The sequence below is a fragment of the Mesoplodon mirus genome (assembly GCF_964341445.2).
Source record: "Mesoplodon mirus genome assembly, chromosome: 18".
Lineage (NCBI taxonomy): Eukaryota > Metazoa > Chordata > Mammalia > Artiodactyla > Ziphiidae > Mesoplodon > Mesoplodon mirus.
Genome location: NC_138994.1, coordinates 46758570 through 46782763, shown reverse-complemented (window position 1 = coordinate 46782763; position 24194 = coordinate 46758570). Strand labels below are relative to the sequence as shown.

The 24194-nt window shown below is 48.0% G+C and overlaps 2 protein-coding genes across 2 annotated transcripts; both read right to left on the bottom strand.

Annotated features, from left to right (window-relative positions):
- Positions 1 to 14: 14 nt before the first annotated feature.
- On the bottom strand, positions 15 to 2003 carry SOX15 (SRY-box transcription factor 15). The gene is made up of 2 exons (XM_082603676.1): positions 1022 to 2003; positions 15 to 380 (listed from the first exon to the last, which is right to left on the bottom strand). The coding sequence occupies exons 1-2, from the start codon at positions 1546 to 1548 to the stop codon at positions 212 to 214; spliced, it is 696 nt and encodes a 231-aa protein (XP_082459802.1). The 5' UTR covers positions 1549 to 2003; the 3' UTR covers positions 15 to 211.
- A 1104-nt stretch (positions 2004 to 3107) lies between these two features.
- On the bottom strand, positions 3108 to 17194 carry FXR2 (FMR1 autosomal homolog 2). The gene is made up of 17 exons (XM_082603117.1): positions 16759 to 17194; positions 10499 to 10551; positions 10055 to 10148; positions 9581 to 9652; positions 9318 to 9466; positions 8970 to 9063; positions 8377 to 8493; positions 6847 to 7017; positions 6565 to 6643; positions 6097 to 6206; positions 5774 to 5860; positions 5250 to 5472; positions 4853 to 5050; positions 4560 to 4760; positions 4372 to 4467; positions 4126 to 4226; positions 3108 to 3808 (listed from the first exon to the last, which is right to left on the bottom strand). Exons 1-17 carry the CDS (start codon positions 16837 to 16839, stop codon positions 3713 to 3715), a joined length of 2022 nt encoding a protein of 673 aa, XP_082459243.1. The 5' UTR covers positions 16840 to 17194; the 3' UTR covers positions 3108 to 3712.
- Between the last annotated feature and the right edge of the window lie 7000 nt (positions 17195 to 24194).

The following is a 24194-nucleotide window of genomic DNA, read 5'->3' as shown; positions in this document are numbered from 1 at the left end:
CAGCCTACAAAAAAAAAAAAAAACTCTTGTTTTGTTCCCACTGGCTTTCAGGGCTTTGGGGGGTACTGCCCACCTCCTCTGAACTGTGGTCCAACACAGTTCTAGAACAGGGTTTGCAGCCTGGGAATGATGGTGGTGGTGGTGGTAGTGGGGTGTTTCTGGGTAGAAAAGGAGGATGGAAACCTCTCTGGGAGGTCCATGTCCATGGGGGTTAGAGGTGGGTTAGGGGCATGGGGGCCCCTGGGAGGGGAGGGTTGTACAGAGTGGGAGAGCCTGGGGGTGGGTAAGGGCTGTAAGGGGGGAACAGCTCCCCCTGGAGCCTTGGGTTACTCTGAGGGAGAGAGCACGGCGAGGGGGCTTCCGGTTTACAGTGGGAAGAGCTGCAAAGAGAAACACCGGGGTTAGAAGGCACTTGGTCCCCTGGGTTGGAGGTGCCGAGCAGGGTCCCCAGCTCGCATGTGGGGGTGGTTCTGAGCAGCTCTGCGCAGACATGTATAACTTGTCACCCACCTACCCATCCCTGGCTCCCTGGGTCCTGCCGGTAGGGAACCGGACCCCAGGACGGCTTAGAGCAGCGCCGCCGCAGCCGTGTTGGGGCACGCTCAAGAGCGAGCTTGCGTGCTGCGCGCCTGTTTTCCTCTTTTGGGGCGGCAGGCCAGGAAGGGGTAGAGCTGGGCTTGGCCTGTCCTTGCCCCGGGGGCTGGGAGAGGAAGCTGGGTCACACGAGGGCCAGAATCGGGGGTGGGAAACGGGAAATTCTGGTAACTTAGAACACGGTCATATCCAGGGCGCTGTGGTCTGCTCCTGCGGTGTCACCACCAACAGACCGTGATGGAAACGTCCTCTAGGAAGACCCTGGCTCCCCGGAACTCTCCCACCCTTCACGGGGCGCCCCCCAAACTTCTCCGGGTGTGTCCCCTTGGGTGGGCTCGGGGCCCCTGCCAGCCAGGCCCTCTGGTATCCGCCCCCACCCAGGCTGCAGGAGGGGGGCATGTCCTCACCCCGCTCCCCGGGCACTCACCCGTAACCGCCAGGCAGGTAGGCTGTCGAGTAGTTGGGGGGCTGGTACCCAAAGCCTCTGCTCCCCTGGGTGGTCGTGTACCCGGGCCCCCAGACCGGCCCGCCGCCAGCCACGCCGCCGCTTCCCTGGCCGAAGTGGGGCGACCCGACGCCCGCGCTCTTGGTCTTGCGCCGGGGCCGGTACTTGTAGTCGGGGTAGTCGCGCAGGTGCCGGGCCCGGAGCCGCTTAGCCTCTTCCACGAAGGGCCGCTTCTCGTCCTCGCCCAGCAGCTTCCACTGCGCGCCCAGGCGCTTGGAGATCTCAGAGTTGTGCATCTTCGGGTTCTGCTGCGCCATCTGGCGGCGCTGGGCGGAGCTCCACACCATGAACGCGTTCATGGGCCGTTTCACCTTCTCCAAGGGAAGCCCCCCGGAGACCACTGGGCTCCCGGCGCCCTCCCGCTCCTGGGAGCCCGAGGACGAGGAGTTAGGGGCCGTGGGAGTGGGAGGTTCCAGGCTCCAGGCCTGTGAGGAGCCGGGTAGCGCCATCAGGGGTGAAGGGAAGCCTTAAGAGGGCGTCCTACACGCCCTCCCCTCCAAAGTGAAACGTTGATCCCCAAACCCGGTATCCTTAAAATGGAAGTGGCTTCCTAGTCCGGAGTCGTTACAGAGAGACTCGTGTCCTTAAAAGGTATATATATCGTCCCCAAGTTCAGAGTCCTTATAATGGAGCCCCTGCCACCAACCAATCCGGCACGTTTGGGGAGTCGAGCGCAAAATCCGCTGTCCGGTACCCAGTCCTGGATAGGCTGTGCTCTTTCCTTGTGGCCGCGAGGTCCCCGACCCAGCCTCGCTCCCCCTACTACCTGCCGGCCACCGGCCCGGGCCTCGGTGAAGGCGGTAAACCTTCGCGCTCTAGGGTCCCACAGCTGCCAGGAGACACAGCCCGGATGCCACAGCCCTCTCTCACCTGGCCTCAGCGTCTGTGGCTGCCGGGTGCGCCAGACCCGGGAACTGCTTTTAACGACTGACTCCTCCCTACTCCCTCCCAGCCGACCGCGCCTCCTGAAGGGCGCCAACCTCCCCCTCCCTTAGGCCAACCAGGTGTCCTGTTCTTCCCAGCCCCCAACACTCCCCCCCCGGGGACCACGCCCCCTCCCCACCCAAGACCCAAGTCAGGCCTTCCAGCCCCAGTGGCTCTGAACAGCTACCCCTCCCTTCTTAAGTACTGGCAGTTTAAAGTCAATGCCTTTGCACAGCGGGATCAGGCCATCTGGTGATCAAAAGCCCTCAGGCTCACAGTTGTGCTGGGAGGGAGGTGAGGACACCCAACCCCCCAATCCAAACCCAAACCCTTTTCTGGTGCCTCCCGCTCTTCAAACCCCTGACCTGGCCCGGGGCAAAAAAGTCTGGCAGTCAGCAGGTAGGCAGGCCACTTTTGTTTCCTGAGGTGCTTGGGCAGTGATTCAACCCCTTTCCAGGTGAGAAAATTTAAACCCTCCCCACTATAGCCCTCAAACCAAGGTTTCTCCACTGCATGTTTTATTTCTAATCCTCAGAGTTGGGAGGCAGGGAGCAAGGAAGCCCAGGACGACCCCTAAGGCTGAGAGGTCAGTGATGTGGATGCTGGAGAAAAAGCCTGGATCCAGGGCAGAGAACCAGCAAGACTGAGGGCTGGACACCTAGGTCCCAGAGGCTGTCTTGAGGGAACCCTGCTCCCCACTCTGCCCAAGGCCCAGCCCAAGCCCCAGGCCTCAGGTAATAGGATTAAGCAGCCTGCCTTGGCTCTCAGCTCTTAGCAGGAACAGCTCCAGCTTTGCGAAGCCCTACCTAGCCCACTGTGACTCAGGGTACGGGAGTGGCCCAGCTCCCTCTACCAGCAAACCTGGGGGAAGGGAGAGGCAGCAAGGCACAAGCCACTCTCCTCTGGACCAGGAGGGTACCTGGGCCTGGAGAATTTAGGAATGTCAGAAATTCCCAGAAGTAGACCATCTTTGGAATGCCAGAGAAGCTAGGTGTGGAGATACAGGAAACAAGGGTCAAGGCAGGTCAGTCCTACACAAACAGATGGACCAAACTGGGCATAAGGAAGGTGCAGGAACCAGAGGGCCATTTGGATTTTTTTATTCTCTTTTTAAATACTGTACAGTGAAAAATAAATACGCCTTCTCATCCACCAGACAAGGTTGGTCCCCCCTCCCCTGGGGGACCTTGTCACCCCCCTTCATACACACCCCTGGTTCTACTCCAAAACCTTCCCCATGCCTCCCACCCACTTATACCCTTACTATCCCCGTCTTCCACAGTGATGAGGCCCCAGAAATGGGGGGTACAGGACGGGAGGAGGGATAGCAGGGGAGCCCCCCTGAACTGTCCAATCTGGGTGGGTCAAGGAGCACCCCGCACCAACAGGCGGAGAATGGGCGTGTTCAGAGAGAGATTGGGGCATTAGAGGATAAAGGCACATCCAGTCTGATGGGGAAGGAGAGGCTCCCCTCACCCTGGGGGTAGGGTGGACAAGAGGGAGGGGGGTATGACCCTGTTACACACCCCTCCACTAGCTCCTGGAGGCTGGGGGGGGGGACCCAAGCTGCTGTGCCACCCCCCGCCCCCCTAGATAAGAGCAGCTCCAGCGCAGGTCAGTTGGGCCTGTGAGGGCCATGGTGTTGGGCAGCAAGCGAGATGGAGAAGGGAGGGGTGCGGGCTGGAGGGTTTATGAAACCCCATTCACCAAACTACCCAACTCCAGGGGGGCAGAGAGCTCCCCATTCTCTGAGGGGCCCTTAGGAAGCTTGCTGACAGAGTCACCCTGAGGGGGGAGTGGGAAAGAAAATGGAGAGGAAGGAAAGAAAAAGGTCAGTAGAAATTCAGGTAATGCCATTCCCTACCATCTAAATGCTCCAGGCATCTCCAGGGTGGTCCCCTGTAGTCACTTTTACTGGGATCCAGAAAATATGAACCAAATTCTCTTCTATTCAAACTTTTCACTATTCTAAATGCAGTCTAAACTCCATCAGACATGCCTTCTCTGCAATTTAATGAGAGATTTCTTTGGGAGTTTTCTTGTGCCCCCTACCCCAGAACAACAAAAAAGGAGGTGGGGTAAACTATATCTTGCTTGCCTACCTTCTGTCCTGAAAGAGAATCCTCTGAAGGTTTAGTGCGTTCCAGGGGTGGCCGCTGGCGGCTCTGAGACTTTGCTCGGGAGATATAGTCCGCCACAGTCACTGGGGGAGGCAGAGGACCAGAAGTTTCAGAAGGAACCCAGGTACCCAGCCCCTAGACACCCACTGAACCCCAACCCCTAGCTTTCACAGGATAGGAGGCATCCTGTTCTCTGAGGAAGTCTGCTTATATCCTGTGTGAGCTGACCTGGCTGACGGTCCCCACTGATCGATCCATCAGTCCGGTTACCACGGTTACGGCGGCGGCGGCTCCGGTTACGACGCTGGGGTCTTGACTCATCTTCTGTGGGGCAGGGGAAAATGAGTTGTGCATCAATCTCCCATCCCTCAATTCTTGCCCAGTTCTGATTTTTCAGATCCAGGTATACCCCTTACCCAGGCCATTCTCTGTCATGCTGGGCCCGTCAGATTCCAGGCCTCCATCCATGACAGTCCTGTCTTCATCAGTGCGACGGCGGCGGGAGCGGCGGCGCCTGGCACTTGCTGGGGGGGGTTCCCCAGGCTCTGAATCAACTGGGGGCTCTGGTTCGGATGTGTCCAGTAGGCTGTAGGGATTACTGTCTGGGTCCTTCAGCACTGGTTAGAGGAAAAAGAGGAGTTGGGAGTGAGGTGTCCATCATCTTTCCTTTTGGCCCACATTCGTGAACCTAGCTGTCTGCTTCCGGTACCTGAGCTAATTGATGAAGAGTTGTATCTTGAGGTGGGCCGGGGGGCAGGTGGGGGTCCCCTACCCCGGCCCCCAGTCGGCCGCCTCCGACTTTCTTCCCCCCGGGTCGGGGGATCCCGGTCACCAGGCCCAGCTCGGTTGGGCTCTTCCCTCTTCTCTGACTCAGTCTCAGAAGCTGTGGATAGGTCTGAGATGGGGCCTGAAGAACACAGTAGGGTTCAAACAGGGTCACTCACCCTACCCCAAGATCCATTCCAGCCCCCAGGCTGGAAGACTCTCCCTCTCACTCCTAAGTCCCCCAGCCAACCACTTCTTCATCTTCTCCATCACCCTTTCCTCAAACTTCCACCCAGACTTCTGCCTCCCACACACCACACCACTGCTCGCCTCCCTCTCACCACAGGCAGGACCGCCTGGCCTCCGGCCCCGGCCCCGGCCCCCATAGCTGCCCCCATAGGTTCGTGTGGTGTGGAGGGAGGAGGAGGAGCTCTCATCGGTGGTGTAGCCGGCCTTGTCACTGCCACCGCTGCCCCGCCCACTCCCAGGAGGGCGAAAGCCCAGCCCAATCTGCCGAAGCTGTTCATCAATTTGCAGCCTCTCCAAGCGAAGCTGCTCCACCTCCTGGTTGGGGAGAAGATGGAGAAAAACAAGGAAGGAGGAATAAGTATAAGATCAATGAACAGTCTTTTTCCTGCTTCTCTGCCCTAACTGTCCCTATGGATCTGAACTCTCAGAAATGCAAGAAGGCTTAAAACAGGGAAAATTCTGGTTTCCAACTCCACAGCCCCAATTTTCCACCTAATGGTTTCTATTCTACTCAGAGACACAAACTGGGAACCACCACTTTTAACTTTATCCACCAGTATCCTTAGTCCCCTTGTACACGTGGATCTCTCCCCTCCCAGGCTTCTGGCTTGGATACCTGCAGGTAGGAGAGGTGATATTCCAGCAGAGCCTGAGCATTGCTGATATTCTCTCGGGTGCCAACAAATATGAAGGGAACCATTCCCTGGAGAGCAGAGGAAAGGACAGATGGATTAGAAAGAGACTCAAATGAAGTATTAAGTCCACCCTGTCTCCTACAGAAGCCCACCCAAATGGGATCTTTCTGGGCTCTACATCTACTAGGAAAACCCAAAGTTCCCATGCCCCAACCCCCAGAAATCCCATCTCTCAAGGGAACGGCATGGAGAATAATCCCATCTACTTCTGGCAACCAATCTCTAGGTGTCAGCTGCCCCATACCTCCTCCCTGGGGTTCTTCTTGTCATTATCACCTTCTACTCGAACCCTCACCACACCAGATTTATCCACAATCTCCTGGATCACTTTCCCGTTCTTTCCAATCACTTTGCCTAAATGGGTAAAGGAGGAATTAGGCCTTTTTTTTTTTTTTCCAAAGGAAAGAAAAAAAAAAAAAAAGGAAAGAAAGAAGAGTAAAAACAGACAAGATAAACAGTCTTCCAGCTGCTATATAAAGATTCTGTTTAATGATTCTCTTGCTTCTAAGCTTCTGGTGTGTTTTCACAGGACAAAATATCACAATCCTTAGAAATCTGTTCTCCCATTTTTGTCACTCCTACTGCAGACTGTTTGCTCTGTCCTTGTGAAACTGTAAGTTCACAGGGAGGTGCCAAGCCAGAATCACTTTAGAGCATCTCACATCTGGTCCCCAACTGTATTCTCTTATACACATACACATCCCCAACTCACCAACCAGGTTCCTGGGCACTTGCACGGAGTCCTCAGAAAACTCAAGGTAGCTCCGGGCCTGTCGGCACGCCTCGGGAGTCTAAGAGAAGAGGAGTGGGGAGTCATTAATAAAACAGAACACCTGGATCTCAAACAGTGATCTTCCTGCCACTCTCTGTCTTTGGGAAAATGTGCTGCCACCGAAGTCAGGGAGGGAGGTCAACACGACAGGTTTCCTTTCTATTTCACACTCTCTTCTCTCTATCCCCTAAGGGACCTAGACAACAGGTATCTTTTGCTGACCTCCCCATAGATGCGGAAAGTGCAGGTCTCTTCACCCAATTCGATGGCAGTCACCCCAGGTACTTTTCGGGCCTGCTGGATGTTGGCACCATGAGTCCCAATTGCTAGTCCCATCAGGTCCTCCCGCACTGTGAACTCCTCTTGGAAAGCTGCCGCCAGCTGCTTACTTGTCTGAAAAAAAAAAAAAAAAAAAAAAGGCACTGGACCACTGGACTATAGGAATCATGGAGAAATCTCAGAACACCTATCCCAGATACCTGATGCTTTGCATAACTTAAATGAGAAAAGACTGTATGAAAGAAAGCCAGAACTACCTGGGAGTCCACTGACCACCAGGACCTGTGAAGAATTCAGGAACTTTTCATTCCTCTCCTACCTTCCCAATACCAATGGCTTGGTGGGGAGGGGAGGTAATGATGGCGGAATCTGGGCTGAGATCCATCAAAGATCCGGATTTGGCTCTAACACTATCTGGTTCTGTGATCCCAAACAAAACATACTCTCTGGGCCTCTGTTCTGTCATCTGCTAAATGATTACACCTGACCTACCCTATTCCCAGACTAACAAGAGGATTAAATAAAGTTGGTATGAAAGAAAGGACTTTTCACAAGGTAAATGCAAGTGTAAGGAACTATTTACCTTAACCAAACCAATATCAACTCCCAAAATAAAACATGAAAAGTTGAACAGAAAGCAACAGGTTGAGAAAAGCATAAAAAGAGGTTATGGTCCACCGTGCTACCATTTCATTTCTCAACCAGCCCTTGGAGGGATACCTGAGGACAAGGGCAGGAAAAGGGAAAGGTTCTGGCAGTGCCCTGAGTAGCATCCCTGGAGAAGTAAAGATTACCATGGTCCAGAATTTGCACAGGCTCCCGAAAAGATCAGTTCACTTGATAAAAAGGAAACAGATGTTCAAATACACACATACACGTGCGTGCAAGCACGTGTATATATACCATCCTCATTTAGGATGGTATAATTCCTAAGGGAATCTGACCATCATAAGATGTCAGAACACAAAAAGACCTTGTCGAAACACTCACATTCAACTACCTCATTGTCACAGCTAAAGAAGAAGCTCATTGAAATCAAATTATTTGACAAAGCAAGACTTAGGATAGATTCCAAGTCCAGTGGTCTTTCCAGTGTACAAATGGTTCCCAAACATATCCCACAAAGCAGTCTGGTTCTCAGAGGTAATTTGGGGGCAGCCAGTGGAGGTAAGAGCCACGCCCTCTTGCACTTTTAGACAGACCTGTTCTGATTGATCTATTTTATGCATTGTGCTTTCAAGTAAAATTTCACGTGATCAAAGGGTCCCATAGCTTAAAAAAAAAAAGAAAAAAAGCTTGTACTAAAACATGATGGAGCTCTGCCATCTGGAGGAGTCTGAGGTAAAATAGCAGACCCAGGTTTAATGGCCCAGAAAGACCGTAATGTCTGTTCACAAGAGCATGGGTGGAGGATGGAGTGGGAGGGGAGAAGGACAATACCAATCAGCAGTATAAAGTGAAGCCAAAACTTACCTCGAGGTGCTTGGTAGCTTCTTCATTGCGGGACATGAGTAGCAGTTTGGTGCGCAGGCTTCGGAAATGCATATCACCCAGCAGGGATGCTCGCTTCACAGGGGCTTCTGTGGTTGACTGCAAAGAAACCAATGGAAAAGTCATTAAAACTGACTGACTACATTTTAGAGGAGATCCAGGAACTGGGAATCAGGATGCCTGAGTCTCTGGAAAAGGGTGGGAGTTAAGAAACAAAGTTGAGGAACAGGAAAAATCATTGTCAGTCTCACAAGGGCCTACTAACTGGGTGCTTAAGGGAAGTGATTTTAAGTAGCAAGTGCAGGTGAGAATCGTACTGTCTGTTTTTGAGAGTCCAAATATGCAAGGAAGGGTACCCAGCCCAGACTGAAATATGATGGTCAGGTTGAAAAAAAAAATTAAGGTCATACATGAGAAAGACTAAGGAAAGGTAAGGCTAACCTGGGTCCACAGAGGTCAGGAGCAATAAAGTCCTCTCTGACAAATAAATATAAGCACATTTTAGCTCTTCTCTTCTTGCAAAGGAGTTAAAAGGGGAAAAGGGCTTAGGTGAAATTCAGGCAGAATAAACTCACCAGAATGAAGAGCTCACTATCTGTGATGTTGAGAAAGATGCAGTTTGCTCCCAATGCTTTCTTGAACTCTTTATGGACGTTTTCATTGGAGCAGCTGCAGAGAAAGAGAACAGTGCTCAGGGGGCAGAGTGTAGAGTACAGTTGAAGGGGAGAGAGAGAGGGACTGAGAAGAATAAGGACTGCAGTAAAAGAACAGGGATGAGGAAACAGAGGAACTGGGAGCAAAAGGGACTCTAGAGGGCCTAGGGAACACAGAACACTGAAACTGGGAGCGGGGCCTGGAACAAACAAGGGCAGAGATGAGGACCATAAAGAGGGCCCCCGACTCCCGACATCCCAAACACTCACGCCTCTCTCAGATCCTCAGGCACAGCCATGGTAACCTTGAAGAAGCTGCCTTTGGTTGCAAGGGGATTGGGATTAACTGGCCGAAGCCGTTCCAGGGTGACAATCTCATTGTAAGTGGCATCACAGGCAGCATATTCAATGACATAGAACTGGCAGAAGGAAAGAAAGGAGAAGCTGTGGATGACCTGAGTTTCTATCTCCCACCTTTCTCTAACTAAAATATGTGTTTCAGCAGTTCTCCAAAGGCCTTGACAATCACTCACATCTCCCTTCATCATCCGCACCCGGGCCAGCCACCAGCCACAAGGTTCTTGCTCATTGGCTCGAGAATAAACCTGAAGAGAAGTTGAAAATAAAAGAGATATTGAGGACCATCCAAAAACATCAAGAATGGAATGAGCATTAAGACACTTGGGAGGCATCCTAAATTAAGATAAAGGAATCTAGAGGAAGGAGATGCTAATTAAAATCAGAGTACACTGGATTTTAGATGCTGTTATCATAAATCGAAGAAAAGTGAATCCCCTGAAAACAGGAAGCTCCCTGAGAGCTTGACTGATCACAGCAATGATGGACAGAAAACTGCTGCATTTCACTCTTCCACAGGCTGCCTAGCTAGATGGAGGAAGGAGCGTGAACCAACCAGTGAGGAGCCTAGGGTACTGGTATCAGGGTAAGGGAGATACAGAATCCTGGGAAAAGGGACATTTAGAAAAGGTGGACTCCAAGGCCCTTACCTCCACTTCATCCCCTTCTGTGATCTCCTTATTATAGTCAGCTGGAGGTGGTAGCCGGACATCCCCAAAAGGAATTTGTCTCTCACTCTGCCAGCTGCAAGGGAAAACAGTGATATGAAAGCTATTCAGGCTGGTGTGGTTGCCCGTTTCTTCAGGAAGAGGTTACTTCCTCCACTGGGCATTTTCTACCTTCCCTGGTGATTAGAAGCTAAACTCCAGGCCCTGCTCCATAGTGGTGCTTTCCATCTCTTGCTAGAATCTAAATATGGAGTCAAATGACCCCCACTCTCACCATTTCCTCTCCTGGGATCCATATAAGTTGCCCACCCAAACCCTTGGCTCTCCCCCACCTATTATATATGCCACATGGGACTCAGCCGCCCCCTCTTCTCCACTCTCCTGCTAGGACCTAGTATGCTGGATTCTCTATTCCCAAGGTCTTACTTGTTTTCAAAGAAGATGGTGACAGAGTCTTCATGGACATCCTTCACAAAGCCCTAGAATGGATTTTAGAACAAAGTAAAAAAAAAAAAAGACAATCAACCACCACCTCAGCCATCAAGGGAACAGACAGTTTTAGAGGGCCTTAAACTAGTTTTTTTGTTTGCTTTGCTTTTTTTTTTTTTTTTTGCCCACGCCTTGTGGCTTGCGGGATCTCAGTTCCCCAACCAAGGACTGAACCCGGGGCCACAGCAGTGAAAGCCAAGAGGCCTAACCACTGGGCCACCAAGAAACTCCTTTTTTTTTTTTTTTCTTTTTTTAACCTAGAGTTTTAGATGGGGACACAAGCAATCTAAGAACAGGGCTAGAAAAAGCTGTATTGGTGAAGGAATACGAATGTTGAGGCAGCAAGAAAGGAAACAACACTGGCAGGGAAAGAAATGTTGCAAAATCCAGAAATAAGATGAGACAGAAATTAAGTAGAAGGGAGAAACATCACCTGCATCAGAACAGCTGGGAAACTAGTGGTCTCCTACGGCTCCCACAGAGGCCTCCCTATCTGTCTGCCTCATGCAGTGCTGAGCAGCTTGCCAGAGTTCAATTAAAATACCAACAACATTCAGCAAAGCTAAGAATATCCCATGAGACAGTGTGAGGTTGTCCTGGAACACCTAGAGGACATCAGGATCTGCCAAGAGAGAAAGGGTCTAGCTCCTACACAGCAAGAGGCCTGAGCGAACTTGGTGCCCTGATGCCTGGGTCGTAAGAAAATAATCAGAACACTGGAGAAATTCGAAACAAACACAATTTACAGAAGGAAAAATTAGGATTTAAAAGATGTAAGGGGGCTTCCCTGGTGGCGCAGTAGTTGAGAGTCCGCCTGCCGATGCAGGGGACACGGGTTCGTGCCCTGGTCCGGGAACATCCCACATGCTGCGGAAAGGCTGGGCCCGTGAGCCATGGCCGCTGAGCCTGCGCATCCGGAGCCTGTGCTCCGCAACGGGAGAGGCCGCAACGGTGAGAGGCCCGCGTACCGCCAAAAAAATAAATAAATAAATAAATAAAATAAAAGATGTGAGGGAATTCCCTGATGGCCCAGTGGTTAGGACTTTCACTGCCATGGGCAAGGGTTCAACCCCTGGTCAGGAACTACGATCCTGCAATCCTGCAAGCTGAGCGGTGTGGCCCAATAAATAAATAAAAGATGTGAGATTTCTAAATGCTAGACTAGGACACTGCTAAGAATTTGAAAAGAGTAATAAAATTTGTAGAAGACCCCAAACTTGAGATGAAGACAAGGGAGAGGAACAGGGATGACTGAATAGCTGGAATCGCTGGTCTACCTCATATTTTCTGTCTTTTTTTGGCCAAGGCAGTGAAAGCTCTGAGCCCTAACCACTGGACAGCCAGGGAATTCCCCACCTCCTATTTTCTATGTCTTTCCTGAGGAAGCCAAAGCTATGCGTTCAATCCTGTGCTCCCAATTTTCCTACCTTCTCTCCTGTTTTTCACATACTCAAAATTAGGGATTGCTAATTTTGATAAAGTCCAATTCTTCAACTTGTTCTGTAGCTGAGCTTTTGGTTTTATATCTAAGAAATCTTTACCTAATATCCTTGTCTAGAGTTTTATAGTTTTTATTTTACATTTAGGTCAATGATCCATTTTGAGTTAAATTCTGTATATGGTGCCAGATACAATCAAACTTCACTTTTTTTTTTTTTTTTTTTGCCGTAGGCGGGCCTCTCACTGCTGTGGCCTCTCCCGTTGTGGAGCACAGGCTCCGGACGCGCAGGCTCAGCGGCCATGGCTCACGGGCCCAGCCTCTCCGCAGCATGTGGGATCTTCCCGGACCGGGGCATGAACCCGTGTCCCCTGCATCGGCAGGCGGACTCTCAACCACTGCGCCACCAGGGAAGCCCCAAACTTCATTTTTAACCTATGAATGTGCAGTTCTTTGAGCACAATGTGTTGAAAGACTATCCTTTCTCTAATGAATTGCCTTTTCGCTTCTGTCAAAAATCAGAAAATGCAAACTAATGCATAATGACAAAAGGCATTGGTGGTTGGTGGAAGACTTTTGGGATTGATAGAAATTGTGGCGATGGTTTGTTTTATATATATGTCAAAACTTAACAAATTGTATGCTTTAAATAGGTGTACTTCATTGTATGTCAATTATGCCTCATTAGATTTTTTTTTTTAATTAGGGGTTTCCAAAAGCTAATATATGAAGAACTATTCCTGAGCTTTGCAGGTAGGAACAAAATATGAGCTTAGGAGAGAAAACACCAAAAATGTACACTTGTGTCACTCCCACCTCAGAAAACTGATCAATCATAAACACTTAATACACTGTTTTTTCCTTAAATCTAAACCTAAAATTTCTCTCTTGATACCAGCCATCTTTCTCTTCTTTCGGGAAAGGATCTTGTTATGGAGTCTTACTACTCAGAGCCTTACTTCTGCTCAAGGCGTTAGTCCTCCTGGTACTGCCTAGCCTCTGACTTACCCATGCTTTAGCCTTCTCTGCCACTCCCTTCTTCAGTAATATTTTTTCCACTCTTCATTCAGCTCCATCAATACCCGTTCCTACTCTTCTCCACTCACATCTTCTATTTGCCCAAATCCCTCTCTTCCCTTTTGGGTTCTTCCCTTAGCTCTTTTCTTGTTTTCTTTTTCTTCTTTTTTCCTTAGCTCCTTTTTAAGTGTCCTCCTCTTTTCTTCCTTTATAAGGATTTCTCTAAACATTTCATCTAGCCTCTTCAGCTGACTTTATCCAATTATTTATCAAAAATGTCTACCTCTAAGCTTTAGAAACAGTTTATCAAGAGAGAGTTAGCTATTTTCAAAACACTTCAGGGATGAGATAAAACATAGTGGAAGAGAATCACTTGCCTGCCTCTTTTGTGAAGAGTTCCCCACTCCTAGATACACTCATTCACAAAGGATATGTCTAAAGCTCTAATCCAATTCTCCTCCAACATGTCAGGGTTGGCCCTCAGGCAGAGGTAGCAACATTATCCTGGTTTTTCCAGCTACCATGATCCCAAGGCAGAAATGCAAAGCTCAGAATGGAGTTTTCCCTCACATAACTCAGCAGTTCAACTAAACGTCACTCATTCTTATACTTCTAGGGTCTTTTTCCTTCAAAGATTCTCCAAAACCAGCTTTCTCCTCAACTTCATATTCCAAGTCAGTCTCTGCTCCTTAATTCCACCCACATTACCCCAGTTTTTTTTCCTCCAAAAATACCAGTGGTATAAAGTGAGCTCCTAACTCTGCTCAGTCCATGCTCATTGAGAAGATAAGCAGAGGAGGGCAAGAGCAGTTGAGTGAATCTCTAGAAGGCTACCTAGATCCAAAGGATAACTCAATTCAATTCAATGGCCAGGGCATATGGAGCTTTGGCTTATAGAGAGCCTAGGACTGGACAGAGGAAGTGAGAGCCCTAGGTTCCTAAGTACTTCACTTCCCTCAAATTATAAGATACAAAATTAGGTCCCACCTTCAACCTATCTTCTAGTCCTGGGTTCTCAAAATAAAGGAGGGAGTACTAGAAGAAAATCAGGAAGGGTCTGGATAAAAATCACGTGTTGAAGGTGAGGATGCCATATTCCTTAACAAAGGAATTGGAATTGGGATATCCAGGTAAGGTCTGGAAAGTTGGATGACTGTGCCCTGGAAGGTGAACAGATATTTCATTTGGGAGAGCACCGCTTAAAGAACAAAACACATTAAGTTCTGACAGAAAAGGAAGAGCTGATGGGATAGCTAAAAGATAACTTAGATCCCAGATTTGACATTTGCAGTTCTATCCTGGAAGAAGATCAACAACACTAGGACCCAATTCTGAGAGCGATGAAAGGAACCTTCCCAAATTTATAGTTCTAGAAGCAATGTAAACACTCCTTGAACCACACTGAAGTTTGCTGAGTCATGAATATTAAATCAGCAGCAAGGACAGATTGGGTAAGTATCTATATGGCACTAAACGTTGAAGAAAGATTAGTCTGAATTTAAGGATTTACTGTTGTTTTCAACTGAGGCATGGGGCAGAAAATGCTAAAGTGGTCAGGACACAAAATCCACATTACCTGGCTTTCAGCTCAAGTCCAAACTCTATTCTCTGATTCAAAGCATCCTAGCCCCAATTCCCTCAATCAAGTCTATCACTGCCATAGCCCACAGAAGAAAGATCCAGAGACACATTTTCTGTTGGACACTTAATATGTGGAAAGGGAAACACGTCCCTTCCGAGCAGTCTCACACAGTTAATTTGAACTGGATACCAATCTTTCCCAGCTGTGTCTGACTCCCATGCTTCCTAGAACAAAAGCAAACATCATATCTTGATCTCAGGCTCAGTTTAAGAATCACTTTTCTTAGGGATGGGAAGGACCCAGATGAAGGACAAGATACTGTGGGAAATGAGGCTAAAATCTTATGAGGAAGGGTATTTCAAAAAAGGTAATGCAAGTTTGGGGGAAAAGGATATAAGAGACAAATGCACTCTATCAGTATCAGAAAGGAATTAAGAGACTTTGCCAAAGAAAACAGAAATGCTATGGAGGCAGGCTAGAAGAAAAAGTCCCATGAGTTAGGAAAGTATGCAGAAAAAAATGACAGAAGGGATCAGCTGGGAGCTTCCTTCTTCCATCTTAGCTGGGTAATGGAATAGGTAGTTTCTGGGGATTACACAGAAATATTAGGAAAAAAAGCTAAAGACTTATATTGAGAGGTTAAGTTAAGATACATGTGGGTACTCACAGGCACTGAAGAATATAAAGAAATCTGGTGAGAGAAGTAAGGCAGAAATGAATAGGCATTTAGAATGGGTCAAAAATGACTACACTGAACTTATCAATCGAAGTTGGGGCAGAAACCTACTCCAAGGGCAAATATGAGACCCTTTCCAGTTATAGCAAGATATGACTTCACAGGGAAGGAGTTCGAGAAAGTCATTTCCAAGAGCATGAAGGTGGAGAGGTCTATTATGGGAGGAAAGGCTTGAGGGGAAGTGAAGGAAAGGGGGTTCTTCTCCTCACAAGTAATGTTATGATAAGATAACTCTGCTCTTGCTCCTCAGGGTAAAATGAGAGAAGACAGGAATCAGGAAAGTCTCTGAGACAATTCCAGGCATAAAGTCCAAAGAGGTTCAAAATAACAACAGTCACATAAAGAAAAATTCCTGAGAGGCAAGAGGGGTCTCCCTCTGGCTTAATCTAAATGGGAAAAAAATGTCCTAAAAAATAAGATTTAGAACAGATTTAAAAGGTGGTAATAAAAGGAGTTCTAAAAAACCCAATCCTGGGCAACGAGGGAGCTGAAGTAAACAAGGATCTTTTAAAGATAGTCTCCTTCTCCTTTAAAAAAAGGCTAGTGGATTCCCAAACTGGGCGAGTTGGCCAAAAAGTCTTCTAGAAGTGGAAATCCTTAAGAAGAAGATAAACAGAGGGAATCCTTGTGAGATCCCCTTTTAGAGATCAGGGATATGAAGCTTACACTCCTCAAGATGAAGAAACTGTATGAATGATCTAAATGTATGAGGTCAAAGTGAGATGACAAATACAAAACCATCCCTGGGTAGAACAGTAAACCAGCTAGTCTTGGAATAAAGGGGTGGGGCGAGAGACTTGAGAAAAGATGCCACCTTATGGCTATGAGGCAACTAGACTGGTACAGCCCAGAGTTCCTGAGGTCAAAGCTACTAAATGTCATAAACAGATTCTGACCGTTTCTCCTTGGGGTGGGAACAGAAATATAAGATGAAAGTGGGGTGAGTCTTCCAGAGCCAGTAAGCAGAGGCCTCTCCGAGGAAGATGAAAAGATCTAATATGGGACGGCCTTCCCAAGGGGGTAATAGGGGAGAATAAAGAGAATTCTCCATGTGCTTGGACTGTGGGGAAGACGTGATTCAGATCCAAGGTAGGTCTTCTATTAGAGACAGGAAAAATCAACGAGACGCTGGGTAAATGGGGTCTCTTCTGGGGGGTTGGGGGGGAGCTGAACCAAGTACAATAATGCCCTGATGCTCAATCCCTGAGATGCAGGTAAAAGCAGGTGTAATAGAGGGGCCAAAAATAAGAGGAAGGGGTTAACTTATAGAGGTCTCCCCCCAGGAGGGCCGCGGGTGGGAGCGTGGGTCTAAGGTTCTAAGGGTCAGGGCTTAGCTCCAGGATGTCGATCCCACCCCACTCTTCCCTGCTCTGGCTGGAGGGAGGGGGCTGAAGACCGCGTCCCCGGCCGGCGCGCCGCCTCACCTTGTAGAAGGCCCCGTTGGAGCCGCGCACCTCGACCGGCAGTCCCGGCTCCACATCCCCCCCAGAGGCCAGGCCGCCCATGGCGCCGCCACCGCCTCCGACTCCCCCGGCGGCGGCTGCAGCAGCGCTCTGAGTACGGGCCGGGCCAGGTCCCCGGCGTCTCCCCGGAGGAGGAGCCGGAGGGGGAGCCGCGGGGGGCGGGAGCCGGGCCGGCCCCACGGCGGCCCTGCCACAGCCAACGAGCAGGGGGCCGGGGCCGGGCCGCTCCCCGTCCGCCGCCGCCGCCTTGGTCTCCGCCACCGTGAGAGAAACGGCCGCCGCCGCCGCTGCCTTCGTCACCTCAGCTTCCGCCCGCCGCTGCCCCCGCTGCTGCCTCAGTCCCGGGACCCGCTGCTGCCGCTGCCGCTGCACGGCCTCCACCTCCCCCTGCCGCCGCCGCCTACTGCGCAGGCGCACCGGGCACCCGCCCGCCGCGCGCGGGCCCCGAGGGCCAAGGCGCAGGCGTCAAGGCTGGCGACCCAGCTCGCGCCGGCCAGCGCATCAGGGCTTCCACACTCCTCTTCACTCTCTCACGCCCCCTCCTGGTCGCTTACTTGCGCTTGCGCAGAACCAGACTGGTTCTTTTCCTCGCCACCCCATCTCTCCATGGCCCCTATCTCTTCCTTTTCCCACCCCACAACACTGAGAGCTAACCAATCATGGGGAGGGAGGGACGGAGCTCGCTCAATCGGATTGGACTTCTGATGCTCCTGGTCAGACCACACCCACTTCACCACGGTGCGCTCCACCAGGCTTGTACAAGTTAGGGATGGGCATGCGCCTGAATGATTGCTTGGTCACTTTCCCCACCTTTGTCTTTCTTGGTGCGCACGCTCCGAAGGAAAAAAAAAAAAAAAAGGAGTTGTCGAAAGGCAAAAAAAAAAAAAAAAAAAAAAAGGCCTGGTGCGCATGCGCCGGGCTTTACAGTCCACAAGGCGTACTGGACTCTTGAGCCTCTGTATCTCTGCACGATGCGGTTTAAGAGTCACGTTCTTGCCTTGAGAAGATTCTGATCATGCGTACAAAGAGAGGTTAAAGAAAGATTTCAAGGCAATACCGAAAGGCAAATGCAACTTAGCACAAGATTTGATATCTAAATGAGGAGAAAATTCAAAAGAGGAAAAATTGTTACGGAGAAAGGATAGTAGAGGGGAAACTTAGGATTCATAAACTAAGATAAGAAATTTCGGTGGAAGTGAATAAAATAGCCAAGAAATTTAGGATCATGTGTTGTGCAGTAATCATTTAGCAAATATTTATTTAGCCCTCACTGTGTTCCATCCACTGTGGTAGGTGGTAAGGGTACAAAGACAAGATGTGGTCCCCAAAACAAGGATTTTATAATATGTTGGGGAAGGAGCAGACAAACACATTTAAGCAAGTAAGTGCATGGAGTTAATTTGAACATGGGATAAAGATAAGGACTAAGTTTTGAGGGAATCCCAAGGAGACAAACAATGGTCAGTTGTTCTTCAGAGTGATAGGGAAAGACTACTGCAGGGGAGGTGATGCAAATTGAGATTTGAGGGGTAAATAGGCATTTGCTAGAGGAAAAGTGCAGTAAGAGTATTCTTGAGAGAACAAGGACTACAATGGTGCAGAGGAGAAGAAAGAACATGTCCTTTGGGGAACCACAACTAGTTCAAATAGCGTTTGGCTTGAAGTAGGGAAGCTAGACTGTGAAGGACTTGTAAATCAGGTTAAGGAAAATGGTCTTCACTTTATCAATACTGGAGAGGCACTGAAAGATTTAAAGCAGTAGTATAATGTAATAAGTTTATGTTTTACAACTATGGGGAATAGATTAAAGAGAAAGGGCATTCCAGAAGGCAGTGAGAGCTGTGAGGAGCTGTTGCAGGTGAGAAAGATGCTGAGGACCGCCTTGGATTAGGGCTGTGGGCAACAGAGGTACAAGTTGATTTGAGCCTGTTAAATTTGCAATAGAATCAACAAGGATTGGTGATAAGGATGGGGTGGAGTCAGTGAAGAAGTGGGAGGAACACAGATTTCTACCTTGGATTGCTGAGTGCGTGGTGATGCCAGTCATGGAAGAGAGAGCATATGAGAAAAAGTTTGGAGGAGAAGTTGATGAGTTCAATGAGTTTGATTTTGCTCTTCGAGTTTGAGGGTCCACCATCCAGGTGGTCATGTTCCCTTGTCTTCAACAAACTTCTCTTTCAGATCCCAATTTAAATATAATTTCATTAGCCTTCCATTATGCCCACACTGGTTTAGGTCCCCTGCCTCACACTGCCAAAGCATCCTATACTCCTTTGTGGCACACATCATGGTTGTAATTTTAATCATTTATCCAGCATCTGTCTTCTGCCATTACACTATAAGTAAGCCCTATGAGATCAGAGACTGGGTTCCAGGTCTGTTTGTCCCAGCATTGTATACCCGGTACTTAGCACAGTTCCTGGCATGGCAAATATTAACTGAAGGAACCAATGTCCTGTAGGTCAATGGACACACAAGTGTGTGGCCCAGGAGGCATCTGGGCTAGAGAGGTGAATGTGAGAATTATCAGCATATTAGACATAGTTAAAGCTATAAGAGAAAATTAGATGTCTAAAGAAAAGTGACTTAGAAATGGATTGGGTCCATGATAAAACTCTCAACTACAACAGGATTTAAGGGGCTGGCAGGGAATTCCCTGGTGGTCCAGTGGTTAGAACTCCATGCTTCCACTGCAGGGTACCGGTTGGATCCCTGGTTGGGGAGCTAAGATCCCACATGCCGTGCAGTGTGTCCAAAAATTAAACAAAGAAACAAATAAATAAATAAAGGGCTGGCAGAAGAAGAGGTGCCTTCAAGAGTGCCTGAGAAGGAACATCAGTAACGAGGGTAGCAGAAATAATAAAAGAGACTAGACTATCCGCAGTGATTCTGATAAGGAGTAGGGAGGGAGAATTAGAGAAATTAAGTGGGACAGATTATCAGGAGTGCTGGTTGTCAGACTAAAAAGTTTGGGTTTGGACCCTTAAGCAACAGGAGTGCCTGGATTTTGTCTTGGAAATGGCACCATCATCAATTTCCAAGCCTCTGGCAGCAACAGTCCTCTCAGATTTGACTTTTGCGCTTTTTCATCTGCTCTAGTCATTGTTCATTCAGGCCAAGGATGAGAGTGGGAAAAGGGGGAACAGCATTTCAGATGGGGAAATGGCATGTACAGAAGGCCCAAAGGGGAGACTACAGTGCATTTGAGGTACTGGAAAGAGTCTAACATGGTCAGAACTGACTTGCTGGGGAAAAAGGCTGGAATAATGTTTCAGATAATGGAGGTTTTGGCCAGAGCCTGGAGGGATTAGCCAGAAGTTTGGACTTTGTGCTGACAGCAGTGGGAGCTGTGACTGGATTTTCAGCCACCTTGCCTTTAGGTGAAATTGCCTGTAGGTGAAATTATTCTAGCTGGACTATACAGAATGTGTCAACAGAATGCCCCAGCTTGCCTTAGGACTTCTTTTTTTTTTTTTTTGGTGGCACCTCATGGCATGTGGGATCTTAGTTCCTGGACCAGGGATCAAACCCATGCACCATGCAGTGGAAGCACGGAGTCTTAACCACTGGACCACCAGGATAGTCCTGCCTTAGGTCATCTAAATACACAGAGAGATTGAGAGAGGAAGTTAGAAAGATGGATAGATTGATGGATGGCTAGATAGATACTGAAAATGGAGATTAAATGAAAGTTTACAGATTGAATGTTGAGACTTGCCCCAGACTCCCTCTTCACCCAGCTCTGAGATTACCTACAACAAGGCTTACACCCTCCAGGCAGGAGTTTGGAAGCATCTTCTCTAGGAAATCTAACCAGACAAGGAAAAAGACCTAATGGTACTGACATCAGGGGTTCAAGGAAATGGCCTCATGGCTCACCCTATAGTAAAGTTCACGGTCCACATGCCTCCCTACATCCCATACAGATACACTCACAGTTTCCAATCAGTACCTTAGTGTCCCGATCTTAAATATGAGCAGACAACTGAGGATTACCAGACATTTGAGGAAAGCCTTTAAAATGAAAGGCAGAGGCCAAAACAAAGAAAGAAAGAAAAATTTAGAAGAAATACAAACAGGTGGCGCAGTGGTTGAGAGTCCGCCTGCCGATGCAGGGGACGCGGGTTCGTGCCCCGGTCCGGGAAGATCCCACATGCCACGGAGTGGCTAGGCCCGTGAGCCATGGCCGCTGAGCCTGCGCGTCCGGAGCCTGTGCTCCGCAATGGGAGAGGCCACAACAGTGAGAGGCCCGCGTACCGCAAAAAAAAGAACAACAACAAAAAAAACCTATGATGAATATTCTCAGATAAGAAAAGAACATATATCCATGAAACAAAAACAGAATGTTTTTAAAATGCAGAGAATAAAAGAGAGTTCTTAGAAATTAAAAACATGAGAGCAAAATTAAAAATTCAGTAGAAGGAGTTATGTAATGTACAACATGATAAATATAATTAACATTGTACGTTATATATGAAAGTTGTTAAGTTCTCATCACAAAAAAATTTTTATTTCTTTAATTTTGTAACTATATGAGATGATAGATGTTCACTAAACTTATTGTGATAATCACTTCATGATGTATGTAAATCAAATCATTATGCTGCACACCTTAAACTTATACAGGGCTGTTATGTCAATTATATCTCATTAAAACTGGAAGAAAAATAAATAAGTAAAATCAATTAGGGGATTTAAAAAATTTCAGTAGAAGGGTTGGAAAATAGAAATTAAAGAAATCTCCCAGAAAGTAGAGCCAGAAAATGAAGGAGATGGGGAAAAAGGAAGAAAAAAAAATTTTTTTTAGTTATAGGATTAGTCCATGGGATTCAACATTTGAATAACAACAAAAGTTCCAGAAAGAGATCACAGAGATAATGGAGGGAGAAAATCATCCAAAAATAAAAAAATAAAAATTTTAAATGTTTCCATAACTGAAGAACATGAGTTTCCAGATTGCAAAGACCCACTGAGAAAACACTAAGACATTTCCATGGAAGATTTCAGAATGCTAGGATAAAGAGACAATCCTAAAAGCTGTGGTTGGGGAAAGAGGGAAGGAAAATAAAAATAAGCTTCATACATGGGATTCAGAATAAGAAAAATTTCAGGTTTCTGAACAGCAATACAGCAAACTTTCAGCTTCTGAAGCTTGAAGACAATGGAGAAATGCCTTCAACATTCTTAGGGTAAATTATTTCCAATCTAATATTTGATACCCATCCACACTGTGAATTAAGTACAAGAGTAGAACAGACATTTTCAGACTTGTAAGGTTCCAACAAATTTACCTCCCAGGCATCCTTTCTCAAGAAGCTCCATCAAAATAAACCGAGAACTGTGAGTACATAAGTTCTGGGAAACAGGCTGTCAAGAGAGGGGCAAAGGTCCCTAAGATGGATGTGAAAGGGGACTCCAACAGTGCAGCCTAAAGATCAGACTGTGTGCTGGAGCAGGTGTAAGGGCTCCGTGAGAAAGTTCTTCAAAATGAAATAGATCAAATTCCTTACGTGTTTGTATATTCTTAAGAAGAGATTAACATAACTAAGGGAGAATTGGGGGATAAATTAGAGTACACAGAAAACTAAGCAAACGAATAAAGGAGACAAGGCAAGTATTAATTTCAGGGAAAACAAAAATGATGCAAGAAAGAAGGGCATCCCTGGTGGCGCAGTGGTTGGGAATCTGCCTGCCAATGCAGGGGACACGGATTCGAGCCCTGGTCTGGGAAGATCCCATATGCCACGGAGCAACTGGGCCCGTAAGCCACAATTACTGAGCCTGCGCGTCTGGAGCCTGTGCTCCGCGACGAGAGGCCTTGATGGTGAGAGGCCTGCGCACCGCGATGAAGAGTGGCCCCCGCTTGCCGCAACTAGAGAAAGCCCTCGCACAGAAATGAAGACCCAACGCAGCCAAAAATAAATAAATAAATAAATAAATAAATAAATTTTAAAAAAAGAAAGAAAGAAAAACACCTATAACAATCCACATGGCTCAACTGTGAAGAGCATTTGCATAATCATAACACGTAAACACGAAACACAGATCCATCCAGAGTTATGATATAATATTGGAAGGATGGGAGGATGGGAAGTAGGGATGGGGTGAAAGAGGGGTTGGAAAAGAGGGTTAGCAGTGGGAGGTCAATACCAGTGCTCGAAACAGAAACATCAAGAAGTAGCAATATCTGGACTTCCCTGGTGGCGTAGTGGTTAAGAATCTGCCTGCCAATGCTAGGGGACACGGGTTCGAACCCTGGTCCGGGAAGATCCCACATCCTCAGAGCAACTAAGCCCGTGTGCCACAACTACTGAAGCCCACGCGCCTAGAGCCCGTGCTCCGCAACAAGAGAAGCCACTGCGATGAGAAGCCTGCGCACCGCAATGAAGAGTAGCTTCCACTCGCCGCAACTAGAGAAAGTCCGTATGCAGCAACGAAGACCCAATGCGGCCAAAAAAAAAAAAAAAGTAGCAATATCCGTATGCCATTTTGAATTTGAAATATGAAGGTGAATACAACCCCCCCCATAACAATACAATTTAAAAATTCAATTGAAAGTGATTGACTCTGAAGAGTTAGGGGAATTGGGAGACTACTGTTTTCTTATATAGGTCTTGTAGAGATATTTGACACTTTAAATAGTATACTGTATATCTGTGATTAAAAATAAAATAACCTCGTGGAAGGGGGTAGTTACAGAAGGAGGCTGGGAGATCAGTTAGGAGGTTATAGCAATTTTCAAAGAGAGGTGATAGTGGAAGTGGGGTTAGGGATGTGGACAGATTTGAGAGCTATTTTAAGGTTTCTCTATTCTTTCTTTAAAAATCCCTCCCCCTAAATGCCCTCCCCTCTGTTCTCCCTGGAATGGCCAGAACCCAGGTGATTTTCACTCCATACTAGTCAGCCCCAGCACTCAATAGAATCACCCTACAGGAGGTTAATGAAGTGATGAGTAGGTGGGAGACCATGGGGTGGCTGCAGAATGGATTGATGCTGGGGTGCAAAGACACCCTATGAAAACTGGTAAGATCTGGGTCAGGGTGAGCGAATAACAAAAAAACAAGTGTAAACTCCGAAAAGCAAAGACAAAACAGGACGGGGGCAAGATACATTTTGGAAATATTAAGTTTCCTAGTTCATACTCTTATTTATTTATTTATTTTTGGCTGTGTTGGGTCTTCATTTCTGTGCGAGGGCTTTCTCTAGTTGCGGTGCGCGGGCCTCACACTGCCGAGACCTCTCCCATTGCGGAGCATAGGCTCCACACATGCATAGTCGCTCCGCGGTATATGGGATCTTCCCAGACCAGGGCTCAAACGCATGTCCTCTGCATTGGCAGGCAGATTCTTAACCACTGCACCACCAGGGAAGTCCCTCTAGTTCATACTCTTTTCTTC

Excerpts from the sequence above, each read along its gene's own strand:
- SOX15 (XM_082603676.1), bottom strand. The coding sequence starts at position 1,548 with ATGGCGCTACCCGGCTCCTCACAGGCCTGGAGCCTGGAACCTCCCACT. Across the intron at positions 381-1,021 it reads TACCTGCCTGGCGGTTACGG|CTCTTCCCACTGTAAACCGG; the intron begins GTGAGTGCCCGG and ends TTCTCTTTGCAG.
- FXR2 (XM_082603117.1), bottom strand. The coding sequence starts at position 16,839 with ATGGGCGGCCTGGCCTCTGGGGGGGATGTGGAGCCGGGACTGCCGGTC. Across the intron at positions 5,051-5,249 it reads GCCAGGCGGTCCTGCCTGTG|GCCCCATCTCAGACCTATCC; the intron begins GTGAGAGGGAGG and ends TGTGTTCTTCAG. Across the intron at positions 4,227-4,371 it reads CAGTGGGGACCGTCAGCCAG|TGACTGTGGCGGACTATATC; the intron begins GTCAGCTCACAC and ends TGCCTCCCCCAG.